This window comes from Lichenostomus cassidix, chromosome Z (assembly GCF_008360975.1).
Source record: "Lichenostomus cassidix isolate B80296 chromosome Z, HeHo_3.0, whole genome shotgun sequence".
NCBI lineage: Eukaryota > Metazoa > Chordata > Aves > Passeriformes > Meliphagidae > Lichenostomus > Lichenostomus cassidix.
In genome coordinates this window covers 72748272-72768928 of record NC_139511.1, presented here as the reverse complement: position 1 = coordinate 72768928, position 20657 = coordinate 72748272, and the positions used below count along the sequence as shown (strand labels likewise).

The window sequence follows — 20657 nt, the reverse complement described above, 5'->3', positions numbered from 1 at the left end:
GCTAAGGTCCTGAATTTCACAGAAAACTCCTGTTTTGTGTTTCATTAAGAAGGGTGCAAGTCTCTGCTGGTAAAGCTGTGCTGACTGTGATGATCTAGTGAGTGTCAGAAATGGAGAATTACACTGTCCATCTGCTTTTAAACTTCGCTCCACTTCTACCTGAAATCTGTAATGAATAAAGACTGAGAAGCAATCAATCTTTTAAAGTCTTTATACATAAAATTAAGGCTGGAGGCTTTGTTGCATAGGAGCTTCCATCACATTAACTCCAAGAAGAACGTTTTTCAAATGGTCATTAGAATGGTTAATAAAGAATAACCACCACCCCTTCACCCACCCTTGCATTTTGAAGGTAAAGATTTCCCATGTGACACTTGTCACTCCATTCTCTTCCTTGAGACAAAAACATTTCCTTCCCCATCCCCATGTGATCCATTGGAAGCCACTTTGGATAGCAAAAGGCTTGGAGGTTTTCACTTTTGGGTTTTTTTTCTGTCAGACTGACTCGAATTCTCTCTGCCAAGCCGTGTACTTCTGGCTTAGATTCTTTGCTGATGGCTTGGTGTGGGTGATCACATCCAGGAAATCAGCTGTTGTGATTGTGTCCAGTTGGATCATTGGCAAGTTACCGTTTCCTAAAGGAAAGAGAATTTAATAAATACTATTATGAAAAGTCATTATTTTACGTCCCTGCCTAATGCAACACTTAATATAGGAAAACAACAGAGTAAATGTAGTGAGAAAATTAAAAAATTGTATTTATGCAGAGAGAACAGAAATGACAGCTTTACAAGAAGCCCTGATTTTTTAGAATTTTGGATCGTTTGGAACTGTAGTCAAAAACTTTTCCAGGCAGATATCAGAGCTCCACCTGCTGGAGTTAAAACGATCGTTCCCTGAGTTAAAGCAAGAGATCAGCATTTTCCAGGTCGAATTCCCTGCTCAGAGCTGAGGTACCTGGCTGATGATTTTCAAGAGCATCAAAAATTTTCCTCACTGGTCTCATGGCTGCCTCCTTGCACACGAGTTTTATGTCTGAGCCAGAGTATCCATTTGTTTCCTGTGATGGGATCAGAATGATACATTACAACTCACAAATTAGACAGAAATTGAATTTACAGGAATTTATATTGTATACGTATTTATATATATGTTTTTGAGGTCTATTGCTGTCTGAAATATGTTTGTATACACACAGACACACACACATAAATCTATTTTTTTGTGTACTCTCCCCTAAAATTATGTTGCTTGTCATTCTTTTGAATGCCTACAATACTTTGTAGGACCAAGGAAAACACTGGGCATTTTCTTTCTAAATGTCAGTTTTCTCTAGGTCAAATAAAACCTTTTTTCTGAGTCCATTCTCAGCTTTCCTGTTAATAAAATAACTGTATTTCCTTATTAACATTTCTGAACTCAGAACTGAGCAGTATTGTCTCTGTGACCAGATATAAAAAGGCTCGGCTGGGTAAAATAAATATTTAAGGGTGTGGCCTTGAGAATCCTGGGCTAATTGAAGGTGTCCCTGCTTATGGCTGGAGGTTGGAACAAGACGATCTTTAAAGTCCCTTGCAACTCAAACCATCCTAGCATTCTGTTTCCTAAGAATTCTGGATGTGACAAAGGGAGAAATGTAGAGAGCCCAAGTATCTAGTGAATCTCTTCACTGTAAAATGCTCTTTTCTCCCGCAGCAGTGGAGCTGTGACAAACCTTCCCTACACAATTAACTGTTCATTACCCTGATGAATTGGAAGTGCTCCCAGCTTGGTGAGAACAGTGATAAAATCTGCTGTTGCTGGAAGTCTCCCTGTATTTAAGGCTGAAAAGCTGGCCCAGCACAGAGGACCAGGATGCACCATTTTGCAGGCAGAGCTGCACAAAGCTGTCCATTTCCACGTGCCTGTGCCATGCTCAGCCCTGTGTCCGGCTGGTCTCCCTCTGGCTGGAGCCTGGGGCTGAGCTGAGGTCCTTGCCCAGCTCTGTGTGTCACAGTGGCTGCACAGAGGTGCTGTCCCAGCCCTGGCTCACAGCTGTGACCCAGAAACACCTCCAGCACCGAGGGCACTGTCCCTGATGCTGTGCCTCCCACCTGGCTCAGGAGGCTGTAGTCCAGATCTGTGCTCAGCTTCACGCCGCCGCTGTTGCTCACAGGAGGCAGCCAGTGCTGGATCATCACCCTGCGCGCCTCTGCGCTCGGCAGGTCAACCAGAATCCTCTTCTCCAGCCGCCGCAGCATGGCAGAGTCCAACTCCCTGCAAGAAAAGGAGGAGAGGGAGTTTCCCAGCACCTCAGTGGGGAGACATGGCTTTGACAGCAAGATTCTCTCCTGTAGCTATGCTGAAAGAAAGGGTTAATTGTCCAGTGTGTTCCTGTTCAGTGATATGCTGGCTTGTGGCATTGAGGCTGAGCAATAACAATCAGAAACTGCAGTTTCCATCCCTCACCTTGGTACTCATTGGCAGCATGTATCATCAGCAACAACCTCTCCCTTTCCCCCTCTGCTATTACAGAGTCACTACAAGTCACCTGTCTGGGGCACTCTCAGGACTAATTAATTGCTGCTTCGTAAGGGATGCTCAGTAGGTATAAAATCCAGACTGAAGGTCTTGGATGTGAGGCCATGTATTATGGCAGAACATAATGCTGAACTGAGACTGCTCCTGCAATACAAAGTATAAATAATACAGCCACAAAGGACATCATCCTTATAAACAGGATCATGTGAAGGGTGAACAGGCTGGATAAATGTGTCAGCGAGTCAAAAAACATGATTCTGTTAACATCAACAGAACTAATTAAGATGTTTTGTCCAAAAAGAAAGAGAAGAGAAAGATCCTGTACCAATCTTTCTCTACCGGCCCCATTCAATCACAGACTCCTTATTCCAGTTTAAAATATAATTTAGTTCTCACACCTGCCGAGAAACTCTAAAATAGGGGAAACCCACATCAATGTGTCTTGTGCAGACAGAAGAAGAGGAGCCCTAAGCAGCATGTCCACCTGTGCTGGCTGAGCACAAGGAACCAGCTGCTGGAGGGTCACATCTGCAACCTGGGACTGCAGATACACTTAAATAAACCTACCCCCCTCCTTCCCAGTCCCCCAAGTGAAATATTTTTCCCAGCAAAGTCAACATTTAAGCAATGAATGGAGTTTCTTATATGAAATACCCTTTAGTTTACAGGAAGTTCAAAGCCAGCTGAAGATGGATTTGTAACACAAGACAAGAGCTAAGATTTCTGTCACTTCTGGTGACTTGTCCTTTTTTTTCACTACCAAATGCTTTCTATGGCACACCACATGATAAAGAAACCCAAAAATGGGCTCCCAAATCCCCTACAAGCATCTGCCAGACCTCAGCATGCCTGGCTGTCAGCTCAGCAGGAACAGAAGTGTTCCTCTCCTCAGAAATGATGTCTCTGTTTGGGAGACTTTGTTCCATGTGTGCTGATCCAAGGGCAATGAATGCAAAGATAAGAAAACCAGGAACCCAGAGGACAACAGATATTCACTCAGATCCACCCCAGTGCTTCTAATCAAGGCCTCAGAAGTAAATACCAGAATTTGCTAATCAACAGCTGTTGGTATATTGATACTATTATTGTTATTTTTAGGTGCTGTTCAGTGCAACGCCTTTCACAGAGGGTCCCACCCAGAACAAAGAACCATGTTAGTCTCCTTTCACCTTCCAAGTGTATTTTTCAGCTCAACTTCTTAAAACTGTCTTGCTTGGCTGGAAATAATTTCTCTGGCTGACAACACTTTGCTGTTATTTACCCATATTAATACCCATATTAACATCCTCTGTGTAAAGAGGGCAGAAGTTCTCAGGTTTTAGAGGTGCCCACCCAGGTGCTCTAAAAAGTCTTTGCAGGTGAATAGCCTGCAAATAGCCTGAAAATCCTCCAAACGATGACATTTTCCATCACTTCTGCTTCACATACCCCCAGGATCACAGTTTCATGAGCTCCCTTAGCCACATTCTGTAAATAAGTCTCCAGCAGAAGTTCTGCTCTGTTCTGCCCAGAGCAGCTCAGCCAGAGTTGCTCTGTGGCTGCTCCGTACCTGAAGTGTTCAAGAACAGGTTGCTTGAACAACCTGGGCTAGGGAAAGGTGTCCCTGCCCGTGGCAGGAGATTGGAACTAGATGTGCTCCAAGTCCCTGCCAATCCAAACCATTCTGTGATTCTGTGATTCTATGATTCTCTTTATCCAGAAGGTTACAGCGACCTGTTGGCTGAAGAAGGAAATAAAGAAACAATGTTTTTGTTATCTTAAGTGTTTAGGTTGTTTGCTAGTTGTTTTGGCAGTGATCAAATACAAGCCTATGTGACATTAACCAGAGCAGAATACAAAGCACTGAGCCAACCTAAATATTCACTGAAACAAATATTCTCTGAATGGAAGTACTGAGAGATGATCATGAGAAGATAAACAAAGCTCTACAGATCCAGAAGATGGATGACTTTTTGTAATTAACATTGGGAGGCATCACAGAATTGCAGAATGGTTTGGTTTGGAAGGTAAGAATCTATCAGCCTGAACCAAAACTTCATCCACCCTGAGGGTGAGAAGAAAGCAGCACTGCAGTGAAAGCTGAATTAAATGTGCTGATACATTAGGAAACATCCACTACATGATTAAGGATCTCTTTATTCCTTCACTAACGAGGCCTTTATTTTATTTAATTACATTGAATCATTTCAGCAAGTAATTTGTCAATAGAAGTGCCTTGCAGATGAGCAGCAGAAAGCAGGGCTGGGCAGCAAGCACAGGCTGAAGAGGAAGATCAATAGCTGCAGTGCAGCTTAGGACAGTCTAAAGAGCTTTGTTTAGGCTTCTTTTCATTCTTCTAAAAGCAGCTTGGTACTAATTTTTTTCCCTGATCAATAAATATCCATGTTAAACAAATCTCTTGAAATCCAGCTTAACAACAAATGTTTGCAAGAGCTCAGGGTTATGCTGTGAAGCCACAATAGGTATTCTGAAATTTTGTTATGAAATATTCCTGTGGAGATGAAGTCTGGGTCTGACAGTGGGACTAAATGCCACCTAAGACTCATAAAAATAATCTGTAAATATATAGTTGGAATCCTAAAAGAGGTTAAAAACCTGTCAACCTCTCTGGGGGCAGATAATGCCAAATTCCTCAAGGCTGGAGTATGCCAATGATGTGAAAGCTCAGGCTTTCCCCAGGCTTTCCATCCCCCTAAAACACCTTTCTAAGCATTTTCTGTGTGGTAGGTACATTTCTGCCAGACACTCTAGCCAGTACTCTCATGGGTTGGGTTTGCTTAAGAAAGAGCAAAGAGAGAAAGTCCAAAACGAAGTTCTAAAGTCTCAGGTATAAAACTTTTAGACATTAACACCTCAGCTGCCACCTTCGTCCCAACACAGACTGACAGCTTCCTTTCAGGGCAGGTCCCACAAAACAGAAACCTTGTCATTTTGCATCAACCTTAAAAAAAGGCTGTCATTTTGGAAGTTTCAAAGAAGCAATTTTACAGAAATTAGAACTTCAGTATTACAAAATTATCAAAAAACAAATATGTAAAATATTGAAAACTGAATTATGTCTATTTTACACAACTTCCCAGAAAGTTTATCGATGGTGTAAGGCAGACACAGGGTAACATGCAGAAATCTCTCTGCATGGATAATTATCTCACAGATAATTATCTCATGGATAATTAGGGGAACACAGAAAGGGGCAATGCACTGCTCAGAGCTTCCTCTTCTAAAAGGGGCATGGTGCTAAAATAACATAAACATTTATAGTGTGTTTATAGTGTCTAAAGAAAGAGACATTTTATTAGTATTCGTACTGTATTTATTAATATTTATAGTATTACTAGTATATAATTCTCTTCCAAACTTAACTATCCACACACAGAACAATTTTTTTTCAGCATTCTCTTACACAACTGGAACACAATAAATTCCATTCAGCTCAGTTCCTTTTAGACAGCTACGGTAACAAAATGGGGTGGATTTTGCACTGATGTAAATTCATGAGACATATATACGTCAAACCAACACACAGACATTGCTATTATGGCTATAAAAAAAAGCCCATGGTGGCTCTGTACTCACACTTTTGGGCCAAGGTAGGGACCAACCTAACTTGTACAACTTCTGCACAAATTTTAGGTGTTCACACAGCCAATCTCTCAATTAAAGAGCCTGAAAATCCTGGACAAGACAAGCCAGGCTTACCTGCCACATGGGACTGATTGAAAATATTACCTTTGAGCCTCAATTCTCAGGCAAAAACTCCACTTCTGTTGTTTAATTCTATCTGCCTGTTCCCTGGATCTTTTTAGCCAGGCCTGCCAAAAAGGGGATCAGCTGACAAGAGGAATAAAACATTACCACATACTTTTTGAGAGAACACTTGGTGATTTGCACAACCCAAATGTGCATTTGTATGTCCTAAGTAATATATGCTCTAGGACTTAAGACTTTTTTTGTAAGTACTTAAAAGGAAGCAGCAGTGGTTATACACCCAGTGTCATTCAGACTCAGACACTCCCAAGCACCTGTTGATCAGAGCCCAGAGCTCTCCAGTCACACACAGAGGCTTTTCCAACATTTGTCCCCATGGCAACTTTGTAAGATTCAGCCAAAAATCATTAATCTTGAAAAACAATCCATGAATGCAGCCTGTGGTTAGTGGGTGCAGAGCTCTCTCTGGCTCCCAGCTGGTTTTGGGTGTCCTGCTCTGTGGCTGTCACACTGCAGAGCTGGGCAAGTGTCAGCTCCCTAAACAAAGCACCTTTAAGTCAAATTTCAAGTTTTGCCACTTGAAATGCTGCTGAACTGCTGCTCACATATGGTCATTCCTGGGAACACCTCCCACTGGACTCCAACAAATGACTCCCAGACCATGGCTTGAAGTTCCCTGGAAACAGCACTGCTGTCTTCTCCGTTTCTGACTCCAAGATTGAGCTCCTCTACACATGAAAGGGAAACAGACACACTTTGCTCCATTTGCCTTTAAAGACAGAGGTATCCAGAAAGATCTCAGTGCTACGAGGATCAGCAACTCCTCCCCTGAGCATCCACAGTTGTTACACATGAAATGTTACCTCCCTTCCTCATGCTCTCCTGCTTGTCTTGCCCCCAATGCACATTCTGCCCAGTTTGAGAACCAACATGATGAAATTCTTCAGTTCCAACCTTAAATTGTTTATTCTTCTATACTAAACTGTATTAAAGAAACTGAAGAAATTTTGTCCCTCAACTTTTCAAAGTCACATTTGATACCAATAAAATCCAACATTCCTATTTATGGAGTGTTCTTCTAAGCACCAGATGTTTTAAGCACCTTACAGTTCCAGGCTGAAAACCCTTCTTAGCTTAAACGTAGTAAATAACTTGCCTATAAAGTCAAATACTCCATTTTAAATATTAGCAGCTGGTGCAACCAGCATATGTTGACTTTATTATGGATTATTCTCATGTGACACAAATAGCAAGAACTGAAGAGTTTAAAAGTAAAAGCTCCAAATTAATCTTTAAATGCTTTAACCAAATATCAAGGCTTTTTCTGCAGAAGTCTAAATAAAATCTTTATCTGTGCTTAGAAGCTCATGAAAATGTATTCAAAATGTACTCTCTGGATCTCTTACCATGGCAGATTGGAAGCTGCTAAAACAAATACAAGATCATCAGATCGGGCCAAGCCATCCATCTGCACCAGTAATTCTGTTTTCATCCGCCGACTTCCTTCATGTTCACCACTACCAAGATTCAGAAAAATATTATTTGCTCAGTGCATTAAAATAATCATCTTTATTTATACAGTGTCATTCACAGCAACTGAGCCCTTGTCACAGTTTTGCCCCAGTTCAAAGCATGATTAAGCTCCATTAGCTAACATCTAAGCATTAAAATCAAGCTTTCTAATGATTACTTAAATGGACTCTTTTCAGTGCATTAAAGTGAGGAGAATTCACTATTACTGAATCCAAAGAAAATATTTATTTCTAATTTTTTTCTTCATGTTAATCTCCATGCAAGACTGACATTTACTGGAAAGAAGCTAAGGCTCCAATTGATTTATTGGATTGATTGATCTATAGCAGGGAATTCTTATAACATGATAGTTGCCATTAAATAACAGGTACACCTACCTCTTCAGGGTAGTATTTTTCTGTGAGTAAATGTGAAGTGGCCGTAAGAAGATAAACCTACTAATGAATTCAATATTTTGCAAAATGTTCCATCAAAACAGAAAAATACGCCATACTGATATGAATTTAGAAATGGGGTGGAGACCACACAGAAAGGATTCTTCTTCAAAAAAGGGGGACTTAAGCAAAGTGCTAAGAATTCTGGCCCTGATACAGGTAATCTGTTTTACAGAAAACCAGCTGGAACTGTTGGTTCCAGATGTGAAGCTCTTGGAAACTCCTGGATCAAGCCCAGGGAAAACATCAGGACCTTAGATGGTAAGGGCTGCAGTTCAGGTTTAATGACTTATTTCTGCAAAGGCATTCACACATTAATGCCAAGTCAGTATTTAATAAGAACATGTAAAAATAAGTACAACATCTAGGATAAAAATCCTTATTTGAATATATATATAATCCAGTGATGTTAATGAGTACTTTTAAATGTACATATGAGCGACAAACTTGGCTCATAATTTGCATCTATTAACTGAGAATGACTACAGGTAGTATCTTTACAATAGGGCATATTCTATTTATAAATAGTAAGCACATAATATAAACATACAACGTAAGATAAATAAAGTGATCATGTAATTCACTGTACATAAAATCCACTGTAATGGGTTCCTAACGGTTATAAGAATATTTTTATATTTCTCCTGCTTCTTTCCCATTTCTAACCTTTTCAATCTGTTTTTAACTATAAACTTTCTACACTTTGGATGAAAGTAATAGCATCCTCCCACTCCTGCAATGGGAAGACCTGACAATGCCATCAAAATCTGTCATTAATGAAAATGCCATTCCACTGTGTACAATCCCTATTACTCTGCTATGCCTATGTTCAAAGTGCCACAAAATAAGCAGCTTCTTACTTACCTCTAACAATTAAACTGTTCTTTCCCCCACCACTGCCTTTATTTCCACGTCAAATCCCTTTGAAGTACAGCATAACTGGTTATAAATTCTTGCACCTCCCTCCTTCTTGCTGCGCCTGTAGCCCCTTGCTAAACCTCACACAACCTCTCTTGCTTCTCTGCTGTGACTGACACAACCACTGCACCTCTCTCTTTTAATCCCCAAAGTGGTCCCACAGGTTACCCAGGAGCAGTGCCTCTCTGACTCATAACTGACTCCAGCTCATCCAAGAAAATTGTGGAAGGAGCGTGGTACCGGGCGAGCTCAAACAACACCTGTTGGGAGAGAAGAGGAAATGTGAAAGGTAAACTAACACAAAAAGGTAAACTAACAAGAAGGCACTAAAGGGCATTGGCATGGCAGATAAGCTAGCAGCACCCACATCCCAAGGGATATGTGCTGGGAGAAAGCCCTGGGTAGGCTGAGGGTCCCTGAATCCTCTCAGATTCTGAGAGGTTTGTAAAGGAGATATAAAGAACACAGCCTTGTAATCCTGTCTTTATGTGTAAATCTTTCTGTCTAAATCCTATCAGAGTACCCTGAGAATAATGGGATAGAAGAAAATGATCCATCAGAGGATTCTGGGAACTCCTAAATTGTTACTGAGATTAAACATGTGCCTTTTGTTGTTGTTCCATTTGTACTTTTTTTTAAATAAGGATTTGAGGAAAAAAAATTCCAGGTCAGCTGAACCATAATGAAAGAAAATGCACTGATTCTTTTGATAAAAATCAAGCACTCATTTTCTTTCCTGATCAAAACAAACATAAATTGCTTGAACAATCAAGATTAAAAAAGAGGACTAATAAGCTGAAACAAAAAATGTGGATCTGCTCTTTGGAGAATAAAGTTTCATCTAATTTTATGTAAACATGGAGAGGCCTGTGTTAGGAGTATGACCATGCTGTCAGTTCTTCTTGAGTGAAGTGTTCTTTGAGTTTTTAGATAAGTATCACTAACAATATATACGTTAGTCCAGCACTTTTAAATCTGAACACTTTAAAAAAATCTACTTTTAAAATATACATGTTATTTCCATCACTTTGAGTATGAAACACAGGGTTTAAATTATTTGCCCAGAGTAACAAGTAGACCATGACCAGTATACAATTTTACTAGAAATATAATGTATAATATTTAAAACATATAAAATCACAGAAACACAGCACAGAACTCAGGAAAACAGGATGAGTGAATATGCCTCCAAATGACCACAAACCCCACATATACTCCCCCCAGCTTCCGAAAATTGCTTTGCCAGCCTCATGTGGTTTTAGGATAAAAAGTCACACAATACTTTTCTTAGAGGTTTCCTGATCCACAGTCTTACTTTGTGTTTTGATTCTGCCAAAAATTTAATTAAGAGTAAAATGCCACAAATTCAATATCAATGCAAATGCTGCAGCATGTTCACAAAAACCTTTTGGATGATGGTGGCAGAAACCAGACTGTCCCCACATACTCCTGCCAGAAGGGAGAATTCCAGGAAGCTACTGAGACAGATGTCAAGAGGATCAGTAATATAGAAAGGGAATGGCAGAAGAAAATATGCCATTTTAAAAGACAAAGGAGGCAGGATGAGTAAATGTGCTGCAGCCATTGCCTGCATTTCCAGAGAGATTAAAAATGCCTGGAATGCCATTTGCAGAGAACAATCTCCTGTGGTTATTTGTTTCCAAGTGCTCTGCATTTACCTGAAGTGCAGCCCAAGAGATGAGGGTAAGGAAGGCTAAGGGCTTCTGGATTTCCACTGAGCTGGTGGATGTTATGGAGAGATTCAGATGGGCAAGGATGCTATACCTGAATCCCCCATTTTCTTTTGTACCACAGCTGAGCCATGCACACTTCTAGGTAGCCTGTATACAAAAACCCATTTACTATTTGCCATCAAACTACCTTCTTTGAAATAATATTACATCTGCATTCGACTGGAAGATCTTTGTGACAAGAGAGTTCTTTGCCCATTTTGTGCCATGAAGAACAATACAGAATTTGGACATCTAAATAATATTTTGTAGGGAGCCAATTCTGCAAAATGGATGTGAAGTGTTGTGAAGGAGTCACTGAGCCCACACTAGTTTGGAACTCTGATTGTCTGACTCCTATCCAGGCAGTCAAAGATCTTTGCTGCCTTCAGAACATCTGCTCCATCTTACATTATGGAGCTGAAGTCCCACAGCAAGAATCCCTTATGAGACTTCTGCAAAAGTGGTGTTATTCCTGCTTTCAGAACTAGGCGTAAACAAAGTCATTATTATTAAGATTATGAGTATTGGAGAACACTTGCTTTCCAGTTCTGTGCTGAACCCCAGTTCTTTAAGTGGGAGCATGATGTTTATTAAAGTATGAGGAATGAGAGAGTAATTCTTACCCGTACAAGTTTTTCTGAATCACCCCTCCATTTGCTGACAATGGTGGATGCTGATATGTTGAAAAAGGTTGTATTGCATTCTGTGGCAACAGCCTTAGCAAGTAAAGTTTTTCCTGTACCTACAAACAACAGAAATTCACTCTCCAAAGGAATAAAATGAAAATGTTTGAATAAATTCCCCTCATTGTACTACTAGTCAGGTTAAAACAGAAAAAAACTCACAGAAAGGGGAAAGGATTGAAAGGGAACTTTAAATGGCATTGAGTCCAACACCCTGCAATGCCCAGGGACATCTTCCACTGTCCCAGGTTGCTCCAAGCCCTGTGCAACCTGGCCTTGGACACTGCCAGGGATCCAGGGGCAGCCACAGCTTCTCTGGGCACCCTGTGCCAGGGCCTCACCACCCTCACAGACAGCAATTCCTTCCCAATATCCCATCTCTCCCTGCCCTCTGGCACTGGGAAGCCATTCCCTGTGTCCTGTCCCTCCATGCCTTGTCCCCAGTCCCTCTGCAGCTCTCCTGGAGCCCCTTTAGGCCCTGGCAGGAGCTCTGAGCTCTCCCTGGAGCTTCTCCTGTCCAGCTGAACACCCCCAGCTCTCCCAGCCTGGCTCCAGAGCAGAGTTGCTCCAGCCCTGGCAGCATCTCCGTGGCCTTTTCAGGATTGTCTGGAGAAACTCAGGTAATACAGAACTGCAAATGCATTCTCCAAATCCTGAAGTAGTGCACACTGAAATGGTCAGACGCCTTATGTGGCAAATACATCTGAAAATGGAGTTCACTGCAGACACAGCCTCAACAATCTGACTCAGGTGGTTCTTGTACCGTCTGTCCCTTTCCAGCCACACCTGTGTGTCAAAAGTGGGGCAGAAGGAGCGGGGAAGCTGTGATGACAAGGAAAACACCCAGCTGGCAGAAGGCAAAGCTTCCACCCCATTCCCAAAACAACCCTTAAATGCAGAAGAAAGGAAGGGCATTTTTCACTACGGCGGTAAGTCCATGGCAGATTTATTGACATACCATAGGATCAAGTTCATGCCAAACCTGAGTAAAATGGTCCAGGCTGAGTAAAAACAGAGATACAAGTTTTCGCTCCCCTGAATTGTTAGTGTAAGTACTGTGTCTGGAAGATTTTGGTATAAAAATAGCCAAGGCTCACAAGAAAGGCCAGGTTAGAGTCTCAGAGATGGACATAACCATAAAACATTCTCTCCTTTTAATTTATGTATAGAACGTATTCTTTTTTAACCATCTAATCTAATTAACACCGATGATTTATCCACAGGACAAAACAAGAAACAGTGACAACCATAGAGATGTGGGAAAAAGGTCTCTGTACCTGGTGGTCCATAGAGCAATAATCCTTTCCATGGGGACAGAATGCCAGTAAACAGCTCTGGATACTGTAGAAACAGAAAAGCAATTCAGGGATTAAAAACATATAATCTGAAACAAATTGCAAGGGATGGTAGTCCCCACCTTCACAGCTCCTAACACATTCAACAAACTTAAGAAATTTGAATAGTGGCATAAAAATGCACCAAAACAATGTATTATCTGAGTACTGAGAAAAATACTGTCTTTAATATTTGAAATCTGTTTTAAGTGTTTGGGGTTTTTTTTCAAATGCAATTGATTTGATATTCTCTTCTGTAAGTCATTTTCCATGGAATTAATACAGGCCAAATCCAGCACTGTTTACAATGCCAAAGGTGCCAAAGAATTGGACCTCATACATGCACTTTTAATACTGAAAGGCAATTTTCCTATGGGAGAATGCATTTGCCATTTCAGATGACATGAAACAGGCCTACAAAAGCACAGAAATAGCGACCTGTAATTGCAAGGAAACAAGCTAATGCGTCCAACACTGGTTTTCTCAGAACTATTTACCACCTTACCTTTATGGGGTAAACAACTGCTTCCTTGACCAGCCTTTTAGCTGCATCCAGTCCTATAATATCATCCCACTTCACATTCGGCTTATGGAGATAAATGTCCTGCAACACACATCACATCTCGTTAGCAAAACTCCTTCTGCACTGGGATAATGACCTCTGGCAAAGCAAAAGGATTGACTCAGTGATAAAATAAGAGTGCTGTTAAGTGATACAGGCTGTATTATTTAACCCTAGGTACCAGGCACCTCCCAAGAGGGAAGCATGCACAGCAATCATTTTCCCTCAAGCTTCCCCTCCAGGCCCCAGTTTCCCAGATGTTTCCCTGCCAAATGTATATGCTGAGCAGATCTTTCCCAGATCTTTTTTTTGTTGGTTCGATTTAGTAACCAACCAACGTATCAAGAGCTATTGGGATATGAAGGTTCACCAACCCTAGTATTTTGTCTCTATTGCTTGCAAGTATTGGATGTTTAAAAAAAAGAGGTATAAGATACAATAGTGACACATTGGTTCAAGTTTACACCCATCAATGGACTTCTGTAATTCAAACTACATCTTAATCTTTGAGTTCAAACACCTCTGGACATTTGTTTTTCAGTGAATTTCTCTTCCCTCTTTTTTAAACGTTTGTTCTGTAGCCCCAAGTTCTGCAGCTCAATCATGTGCAATATGAAAATACTTTGTTTTTTTTAAACTTGATGCTCAGTAACTTTATGGCTGTGCCTCATACTTATATTATTACCTATTACTTATTACCTATTGCTTATGTTATAACTCATGCTGTAAGTAACAGTAAAAAATTGTTAATTTCTCCATGCTATGCAAGATTTTATACACTGCAAGAAAAGCTGTGAGAAACTCTGCAACAGGAAGAAAATTTTTCCCCTAAGCATCTACCAAAAGATAGACGGTAATTAGTCTATGCCCTGAAGCACTCACTAAATTAATTTCATTTAATTCATCAAACTTTTCAAATCTTCTATGAATCTTTCCATTTGCCTTAGTCATATTTTGTGGCTAATTGTTCTGCAAAAAATATCATATCCTCAGTACAAATACTTGGGGTAAATTCTGCTCTCCAACAAAAATAGTCCACAAAGACTGAAGAAAAATTACATTGCTGTATCCAAGGGGAAAAGTTGATTAAATACAATTAGAAAAAATTATTTATATAGAGTAGATTACACTTTCCCTTTCTATTAACAGCGAATTAAGATTAATCAGATTTCTACTATTAAGTAGAGACTTCCATAACTGTTTCCAAATTAAATTAGATTGTGCTATGAAATAGATATCACATGCTATTTATTTTTATTGATTTACATGGTGTTGATTACCATAGCAACTAGAACATACCATAATGGAGCACAATTCAAAAAACATACCTTAACAAAGGGAAAGCAATTTTTTATTGCTTTTTTTTGTTAATGTAGCAGCAAGAACAACATTATTTTGAAGGTGTACCATACATTAAAGACCAGACAGAAATTGAAACAATAGGGAACTTTCTTACTTTAAGGCTGGAAATGTCTTAAGACATTTCTTAAGTTCTACTAAACTTCAAATGCAAAACCTGGAGACCAATAATTTGGGCCATACACAGCTGTAAAAATCAGTCAGCAAAAGTCTGCTAAGCTTTTTAGAAAGATGATTATAAGCAGGTTTACCCAAGCTGATACCACTTGTGATGTTTATATCCAGAAAGTCGTAACACTACCAGCCTTCGTGGTGCTATGAAGTCTTTTGGATGAGAGACACATCCAAAAGTGATGCATGCTCAGCATTTACCTGTGCTGTAGCCACAGATCCCCAGCAGCCCAGGGTCTGTTTGTTAGGCTGCACTTCAACCCAAGAGTGAAATTAAATGGTGCTGATGATGCTGTGGTTCCCTCCAGGGGTCAAGCTGCCCATCCTGGAAGAATCCCCAAGTCTGCCCTGGGATGTGGAGTATTATTGCTGCTGCTCCTGCAGTGCTGGGATGAGGGCACTGCTTGCAGAGCCTACAGCTACAGCATCTCTCAACTGCACCACGAGAGAAAAGACGGAGAGCAGATCATGCAGGCAGCACAAAGCAAGGCACAGGACAAGTATTAGGCCAGTGCCCCCTGGGCTGTCCCAGCCGCGGTGTGACCACAGCCCCAGGGCAGTGCCTGTCCCCTGTGCTGGCTCTGCTGAGGCACCTCCAGCCCTGGGGACAGCTCTGGGCCCCTCAGGACAAGAGAGACACTGAGGGGCTGCAGAGTGTCCAGGGAAGGGAAAGGAGCTGGGAAGGGTCTGGAGCACCAGGAGAGGCTGAGGGAGCTGGGAAAGGAGCTGAGCCTGGAGCAAAGGAGGCTCAGGGGGACCTTGTGGCTCTGCACAGCTGCTGACAGGAGGGGACAGCCAGGGGGTCAGGCTGTGCTCCAGGGAACAGGGACAGGAGGAGAGGAAACAGCCTCAGGCTGGGCCATGGGAGGTTTAGGGTGGACATCAGGAGGAATTCCTTAATGGAAAGGGTTATCAAGCCTTGGCACAGGCTGCCTACGCTAGTGATGGAATTCTCACCCCTGGGGTTTAAAAGGGATGTCGATGTGGCATTTGGGGACATGGATTAGCCTTGGCAGTGCTGGGTTTGAACTGATGATCTTAGAGGGCTTTTCCAAATTAAATGATTCTATTATTCTAAGCCATGCAGGAATATCAGGGTTTAATAATAATTTTCGCAGATGCTATTTAGTAGATACATTCAGAATTAAGATACTGCTGTGATACTGGCACACCATCCACACTGACTACAGCCCTATGGCTTGAATGGAAACTTCAGCCAAATGGTCAAATCAAGGTTTTTCCCACCATCTGATCACAGCTAGATAAAACATTAGATAATAGCTGGTATTAGCTAATGTATTTAAATCTCTCTTTTCAGTGAAGTACTGTACCTTTTCTGTAGCACTAAGAGCAAAGAGGAAAGCCATGACAGTCTCCACAGCATCATTAAATGACCTGCTACCCATTAGAAAGGAATGGTCCTAATTATTTCCTCTCATTGTGTATCAGCAAGAAACATCATTACATGTAAAGAAATTACTTGGAAGCTATGTGGAGAGAAAAACAGCTTGAACATTCAAAAATAAGCACCACCAGTGACTGTAAAAATAAACAAACAGCATTCCCAGATGACAAAGATAACCAACATCTCTATACAACTGACATGGACATCTGATCTTACTTTGCTTACAACCATTGCAAGTTCCCTCATCTCGCCAGTCATGCCAATAAAAGCACTAAGAGGTTTCAATAATCGTTCCTAAAAGAGAAAAACATAAGTTCAAATTGCAAGCATTTTTATATAAACTATTAAGAATTTTTTTAAAAGCTGATACATCTTAGTAAAATGAACTTTTAAAGCTGCAGAAATACAGATAGTAATAAAGATTTGGAAAAAAAGGAAGTTTGCAGAAAGTCATCTTTTCCTCTGATGGAACCTAATCTGAATCAACATGAAAATGAACAGCTTTCTTATTGCACTTACAGTCCTAAAAATGCCTTAAACAGATTAAGAGGAATGAAAAATATAACTGTTGGTCACCGATGTGCCACATTCTCTTTTTGGCTAGTTTCTTCCAGTGTAGCAGTTGCCAGGCAGATGAGCACCACGTCAGCTGGATGCACTGTCTGAGAAGTTCTGGCTTGTGTCAAGGAGTGTTTACAGAAAATTTATCTCAACCATCTAAATTCTGTTGTTGTCTCAGTTGAGGCAAATGCTAGAGACATACTTTGAAAGGAAGACATGATTTAAAAGAAACCAGAATTTCACCTTCAGAAGGTTTTTTTTTCCATCATGAGGTCTCATTTTTATTTGTTGCCTGCTTTCATGACCGAAGTAAACAACTGTCATCAAATTAGCCTGCTATCAAGTATGACTGTCCCTTCAAGGAGGAAATACACCTCTCAGAAATCTAAGCCCTTTTTTAGCACTTGGGATCAAAAACAACATTGTTGCACTATTTTATTTTGTTCCTGGTCATGCAAAACTCAGGTTCGTATTTACTGGATGGAAATATGAAAAGAAACACTTACTGATGGATCTGGATCACAATTAAGGCTGTTCAAGGGAATTCCATCTGGTGACACTCTGACAGCATCCTGAATCATCTTGTGGAAATCAATTATTTGGCCCTAAGGGAGAAAAAAATATTGCAGTAGGTTTTACCACAGTGGTAGCTCTTAAAAACACATTGGACCAAATTATGCTTGCAATTACAGCAGTGGGTTTCCTTACTGCATACACAGTCCTAATTATGGCAAAAATTGACCACAAAACCTGTGGTAGCAATGGGGACAGAACATACAACTCAGTCAATTCAATAATTTAACTGCAGAGCCTTTCATCACCTCATTCAGCAATTCAAAATTTATCTTCAGTCATTGTTATTTTCCACTAGGTTTAAAAAAATATATATTCTTCTTTGAATATATTTGAAATAGTATTTAATGCAGTATGTGTCTCCCATACAAAGAATTATTACCCAAATCATAAAACTGACACTTCAGCTCACTATACAGAGACATTGTATATAAAAGTAGACATTTGATATTTTTGAAAACTTTTGTGGGTTTTACTTTTTCCTACACACATATTTCTCTGATAAACCACGCACCAGATTTCACCAACCTTTCTTGGGTGAGTGGTGTCTCCTCCAGTTTTGCTGATTCCTGAGATCCTTAAGCCAAAATCAGGCTGATTCGGAGTATCTGCACCATCACTATTCTAAAGAAAAATATCTTTTAAAAAAGATGTGCTGCCAAGTAAATGAATTGAAGGTATTACATTATGGGTGTCATCCCATCTCTTCACACAGGCCCAGATGAAGTTCCAAGAATAATCCCATATTGGTCAGAAAAACACCAGTGTACATTTAGCTAGACTTCACCTGACTGGTTACGGCAGTGAAAGCCATGACTCTGGAGCTCAGCAGTGGAGTTATTCCATGTACAGATCAGAAAACTGCATTTTACATAAGAAGCAACACTTATGATCAGTGGAAATGACAGGCCAACTACAAGGCACAGCATGTCAACTCAGAAATGAGGAGCTATTTTAGGATTATGTATTCACTCCACAGCAGTTATTGCTGTAAAATCCAAAAGGTAATGTTTTGGGGTATTTTTAGGGGCAACAACAGGTCAGAGATTACTTCCTCTTGATGTAGACATATAGCCAAGCCCTCAAAAGAAAAAGCTGTAATAGACACAGTGCTTGCCCACCAACCTGCTGTTCCAGCTCCACCCTCTGTAAGGGATGATAATAAAGTAGACTTTACAGTAATCTTACCCAAATTAGACTCCCAAACCTGAACATTACAGAGCCAAATTACTCCCCCAGTCTCAAACAACTTATGCACTGTGAAGATGTTTACAACTGATACAGACTTTCTTCCTGATTTGTTTGTTTTGCTTTCTGGCACTAAAGGATTACTGTATTGGTATTAAAGGAAAAATTCTGATTGCTTTCAGAGTATAGGCTGGATTATATGCCTCCTTTTCCTCTAATTCCTGCCTGTGACTGTACTGCAACTCACAGTCAGAAATTCTCTTTAAGTCTTGCACCTAGAATCCTTAAGTGACAAAATCAGTAAAGTCCATTAGCTGCACAATTATTAATCCTTTAACTCCCATTGTCTTGCTGCCTACAGACTCCCAAAATAAAATCACATCAATTTCAACTGTACTGCTGCCAAGAAAAACATGTTTAAACCTGTCTGGGGCTCTCCTTGGTGGATGATTTAGGTTCCCCTGCACTCCCAGGTGAAGTTTTTGACACTGGTTGTTGCACTGTCTGTTGTTTGATCCTTGGTATATTCTGAGAAGACCTTGCTGTCCTAGAATTAAGAAAAATAATGTAAAATTTTCATAACTTCTTTTTTTCTTCAAAATACCAGAAAATTAAAATACAAAGCTTTCAAATAAAGCAGTTTTGGGCTAACTTTGCTCCCACCGAAGTTATGGCATTAATTTCAATCACAGCAGTGTTCAATGCTTACTTTCTTCAAACGCCCCACCCCACTTTATCCACACTTCAGAAACTCTACTGTAAATTGTTTGCCTCTCCATTTGGGAAATAAGTCTCTTGTTTCCTCTAACACATGCAGAAAAAATGCACCACAGAGTCAGAAGCCTGACTTTAGGCTTTCATATTCCTCTGGTATCACAACACTATTTTAACCACTGCACATATTGCTTTTACTAGGAAAATATTTTGCCCAGAAAAATATCCCACACATTTCTCTTACCTTCTTGCTCTTCCCTCACTTCTCAGCTGTTGTTTATTTTCTGCTGTGGCAAAATTAATATTGAAATGGAAAATAATTAAGGATATCAGAAAGGGCAACTTGAACCTTTTTTCCCCGTCAAAAATATTTTAAAGCATACATTAATGACTTGGAAATAATAATGCAAAAACAGGAACAGAATGATTATGAGCACTGCAAGCTTGCAAAAACTTACTGAAAACAAACTGCTGTTGGTGAGAGTGGCTTTGCTTCAAGCTTGTTACATTTTAGGTTCATTCAGTCTTTGGTTACTCTGCTTACATTTTAAAACCAGTATCATGTTCATGGTAAAATGGAAACAACCAGAAATTAGATTAAGTACAATAATTTAATATATCACACAAAATGCTTATTTAATGCTAATAATCTTTTCATTGCTGAACTGAGAAAAATGAACTTGCCTTACTCCTCTGAAGAGGAATCAAGTTTAACATAACAACACAGAATAAATGTCACATTGCAATGGTGGTTATCAAACTATGTTATCTTTTTCATTTATATAATTTGAAACAATTTCTGTCAAAGGAGAGCATTTTTTTCACAAAATGTCAAACTTGCAAAGCCCAGATGTGAACTCATAAAGCCAACAGTTTGTATGCCACCAGCATGCCCCTGGTTGCTCCAAAACACTTCTCGTTTCAATGTGCTCTCTACAATGCTCTTCCACTCAGGATTCTCACACACTTATATAAAATAGTAATTTCCAAACAGCTCTTTCCCTGCAGGAGCCTGGGAACACTGTGTGTTTAAGGCAGCAGAGCCCATGAAGAAACCTGTAATCTTGTGCTTATAATACTTCCAACTGGAATTCAGCATGGAAATGACAACTTGTTTCTGTAGGACTTGCCAGGAGTCTTTGCAAGGAATTTAGTAGGAAGGACCACAACACCAAGCATTTTGCTTAGATATATCAGTCTGGCCATGGACACAGTTTAGGGCACGGTGCAAACTACATCCAGGAAAAGAGGCTGCTTATGC

The 20657-nt window shown here is 40.3% G+C and overlaps 1 protein-coding gene across 2 annotated transcripts in view; it reads right to left on the bottom strand.

Annotated features, from left to right (window-relative positions):
* Positions 1–197: 197 nt before the first annotated feature.
* The window catches only part of KATNAL2 (katanin catalytic subunit A1 like 2), a 28191-nt gene continuing 7731 nt past the window's right edge, over positions 198–20657 (bottom strand). Inside the window, exons 4-16 of one of the 2 annotated variants that reach the window (XM_085043772.1) lie at positions 19641–19683; positions 19106–19229; positions 18023–18118; positions 17428–17526; positions 16577–16654; positions 13369–13467; positions 12807–12870; positions 11470–11588; positions 9282–9373; positions 7635–7745; positions 2094–2256; positions 958–1060; positions 198–635 (exon numbers count right to left, since the gene is read on the bottom strand). In XM_085043772.1, the coding sequence (XP_084899898.1) occupies positions 496–635; positions 958–1060; positions 2094–2256; positions 7635–7745; positions 9282–9373; positions 11470–11588; positions 12807–12870; positions 13369–13467; positions 16577–16654; positions 17428–17526; positions 18023–18118; positions 19106–19229; positions 19641–19683 (1331 nt within the window). In that variant the 3' untranslated portion in view covers positions 198–495. The remainder of the gene's footprint in view (positions 636–957; positions 1061–2093; positions 2257–7634; positions 7746–9281; positions 9374–11469; positions 11589–12806; positions 12871–13368; positions 13468–16576; positions 16655–17427; positions 17527–18022; positions 18119–19105; positions 19230–19640; positions 19684–20657) is intronic. The other variant, XM_085043773.1, reaches the window with a different exon arrangement.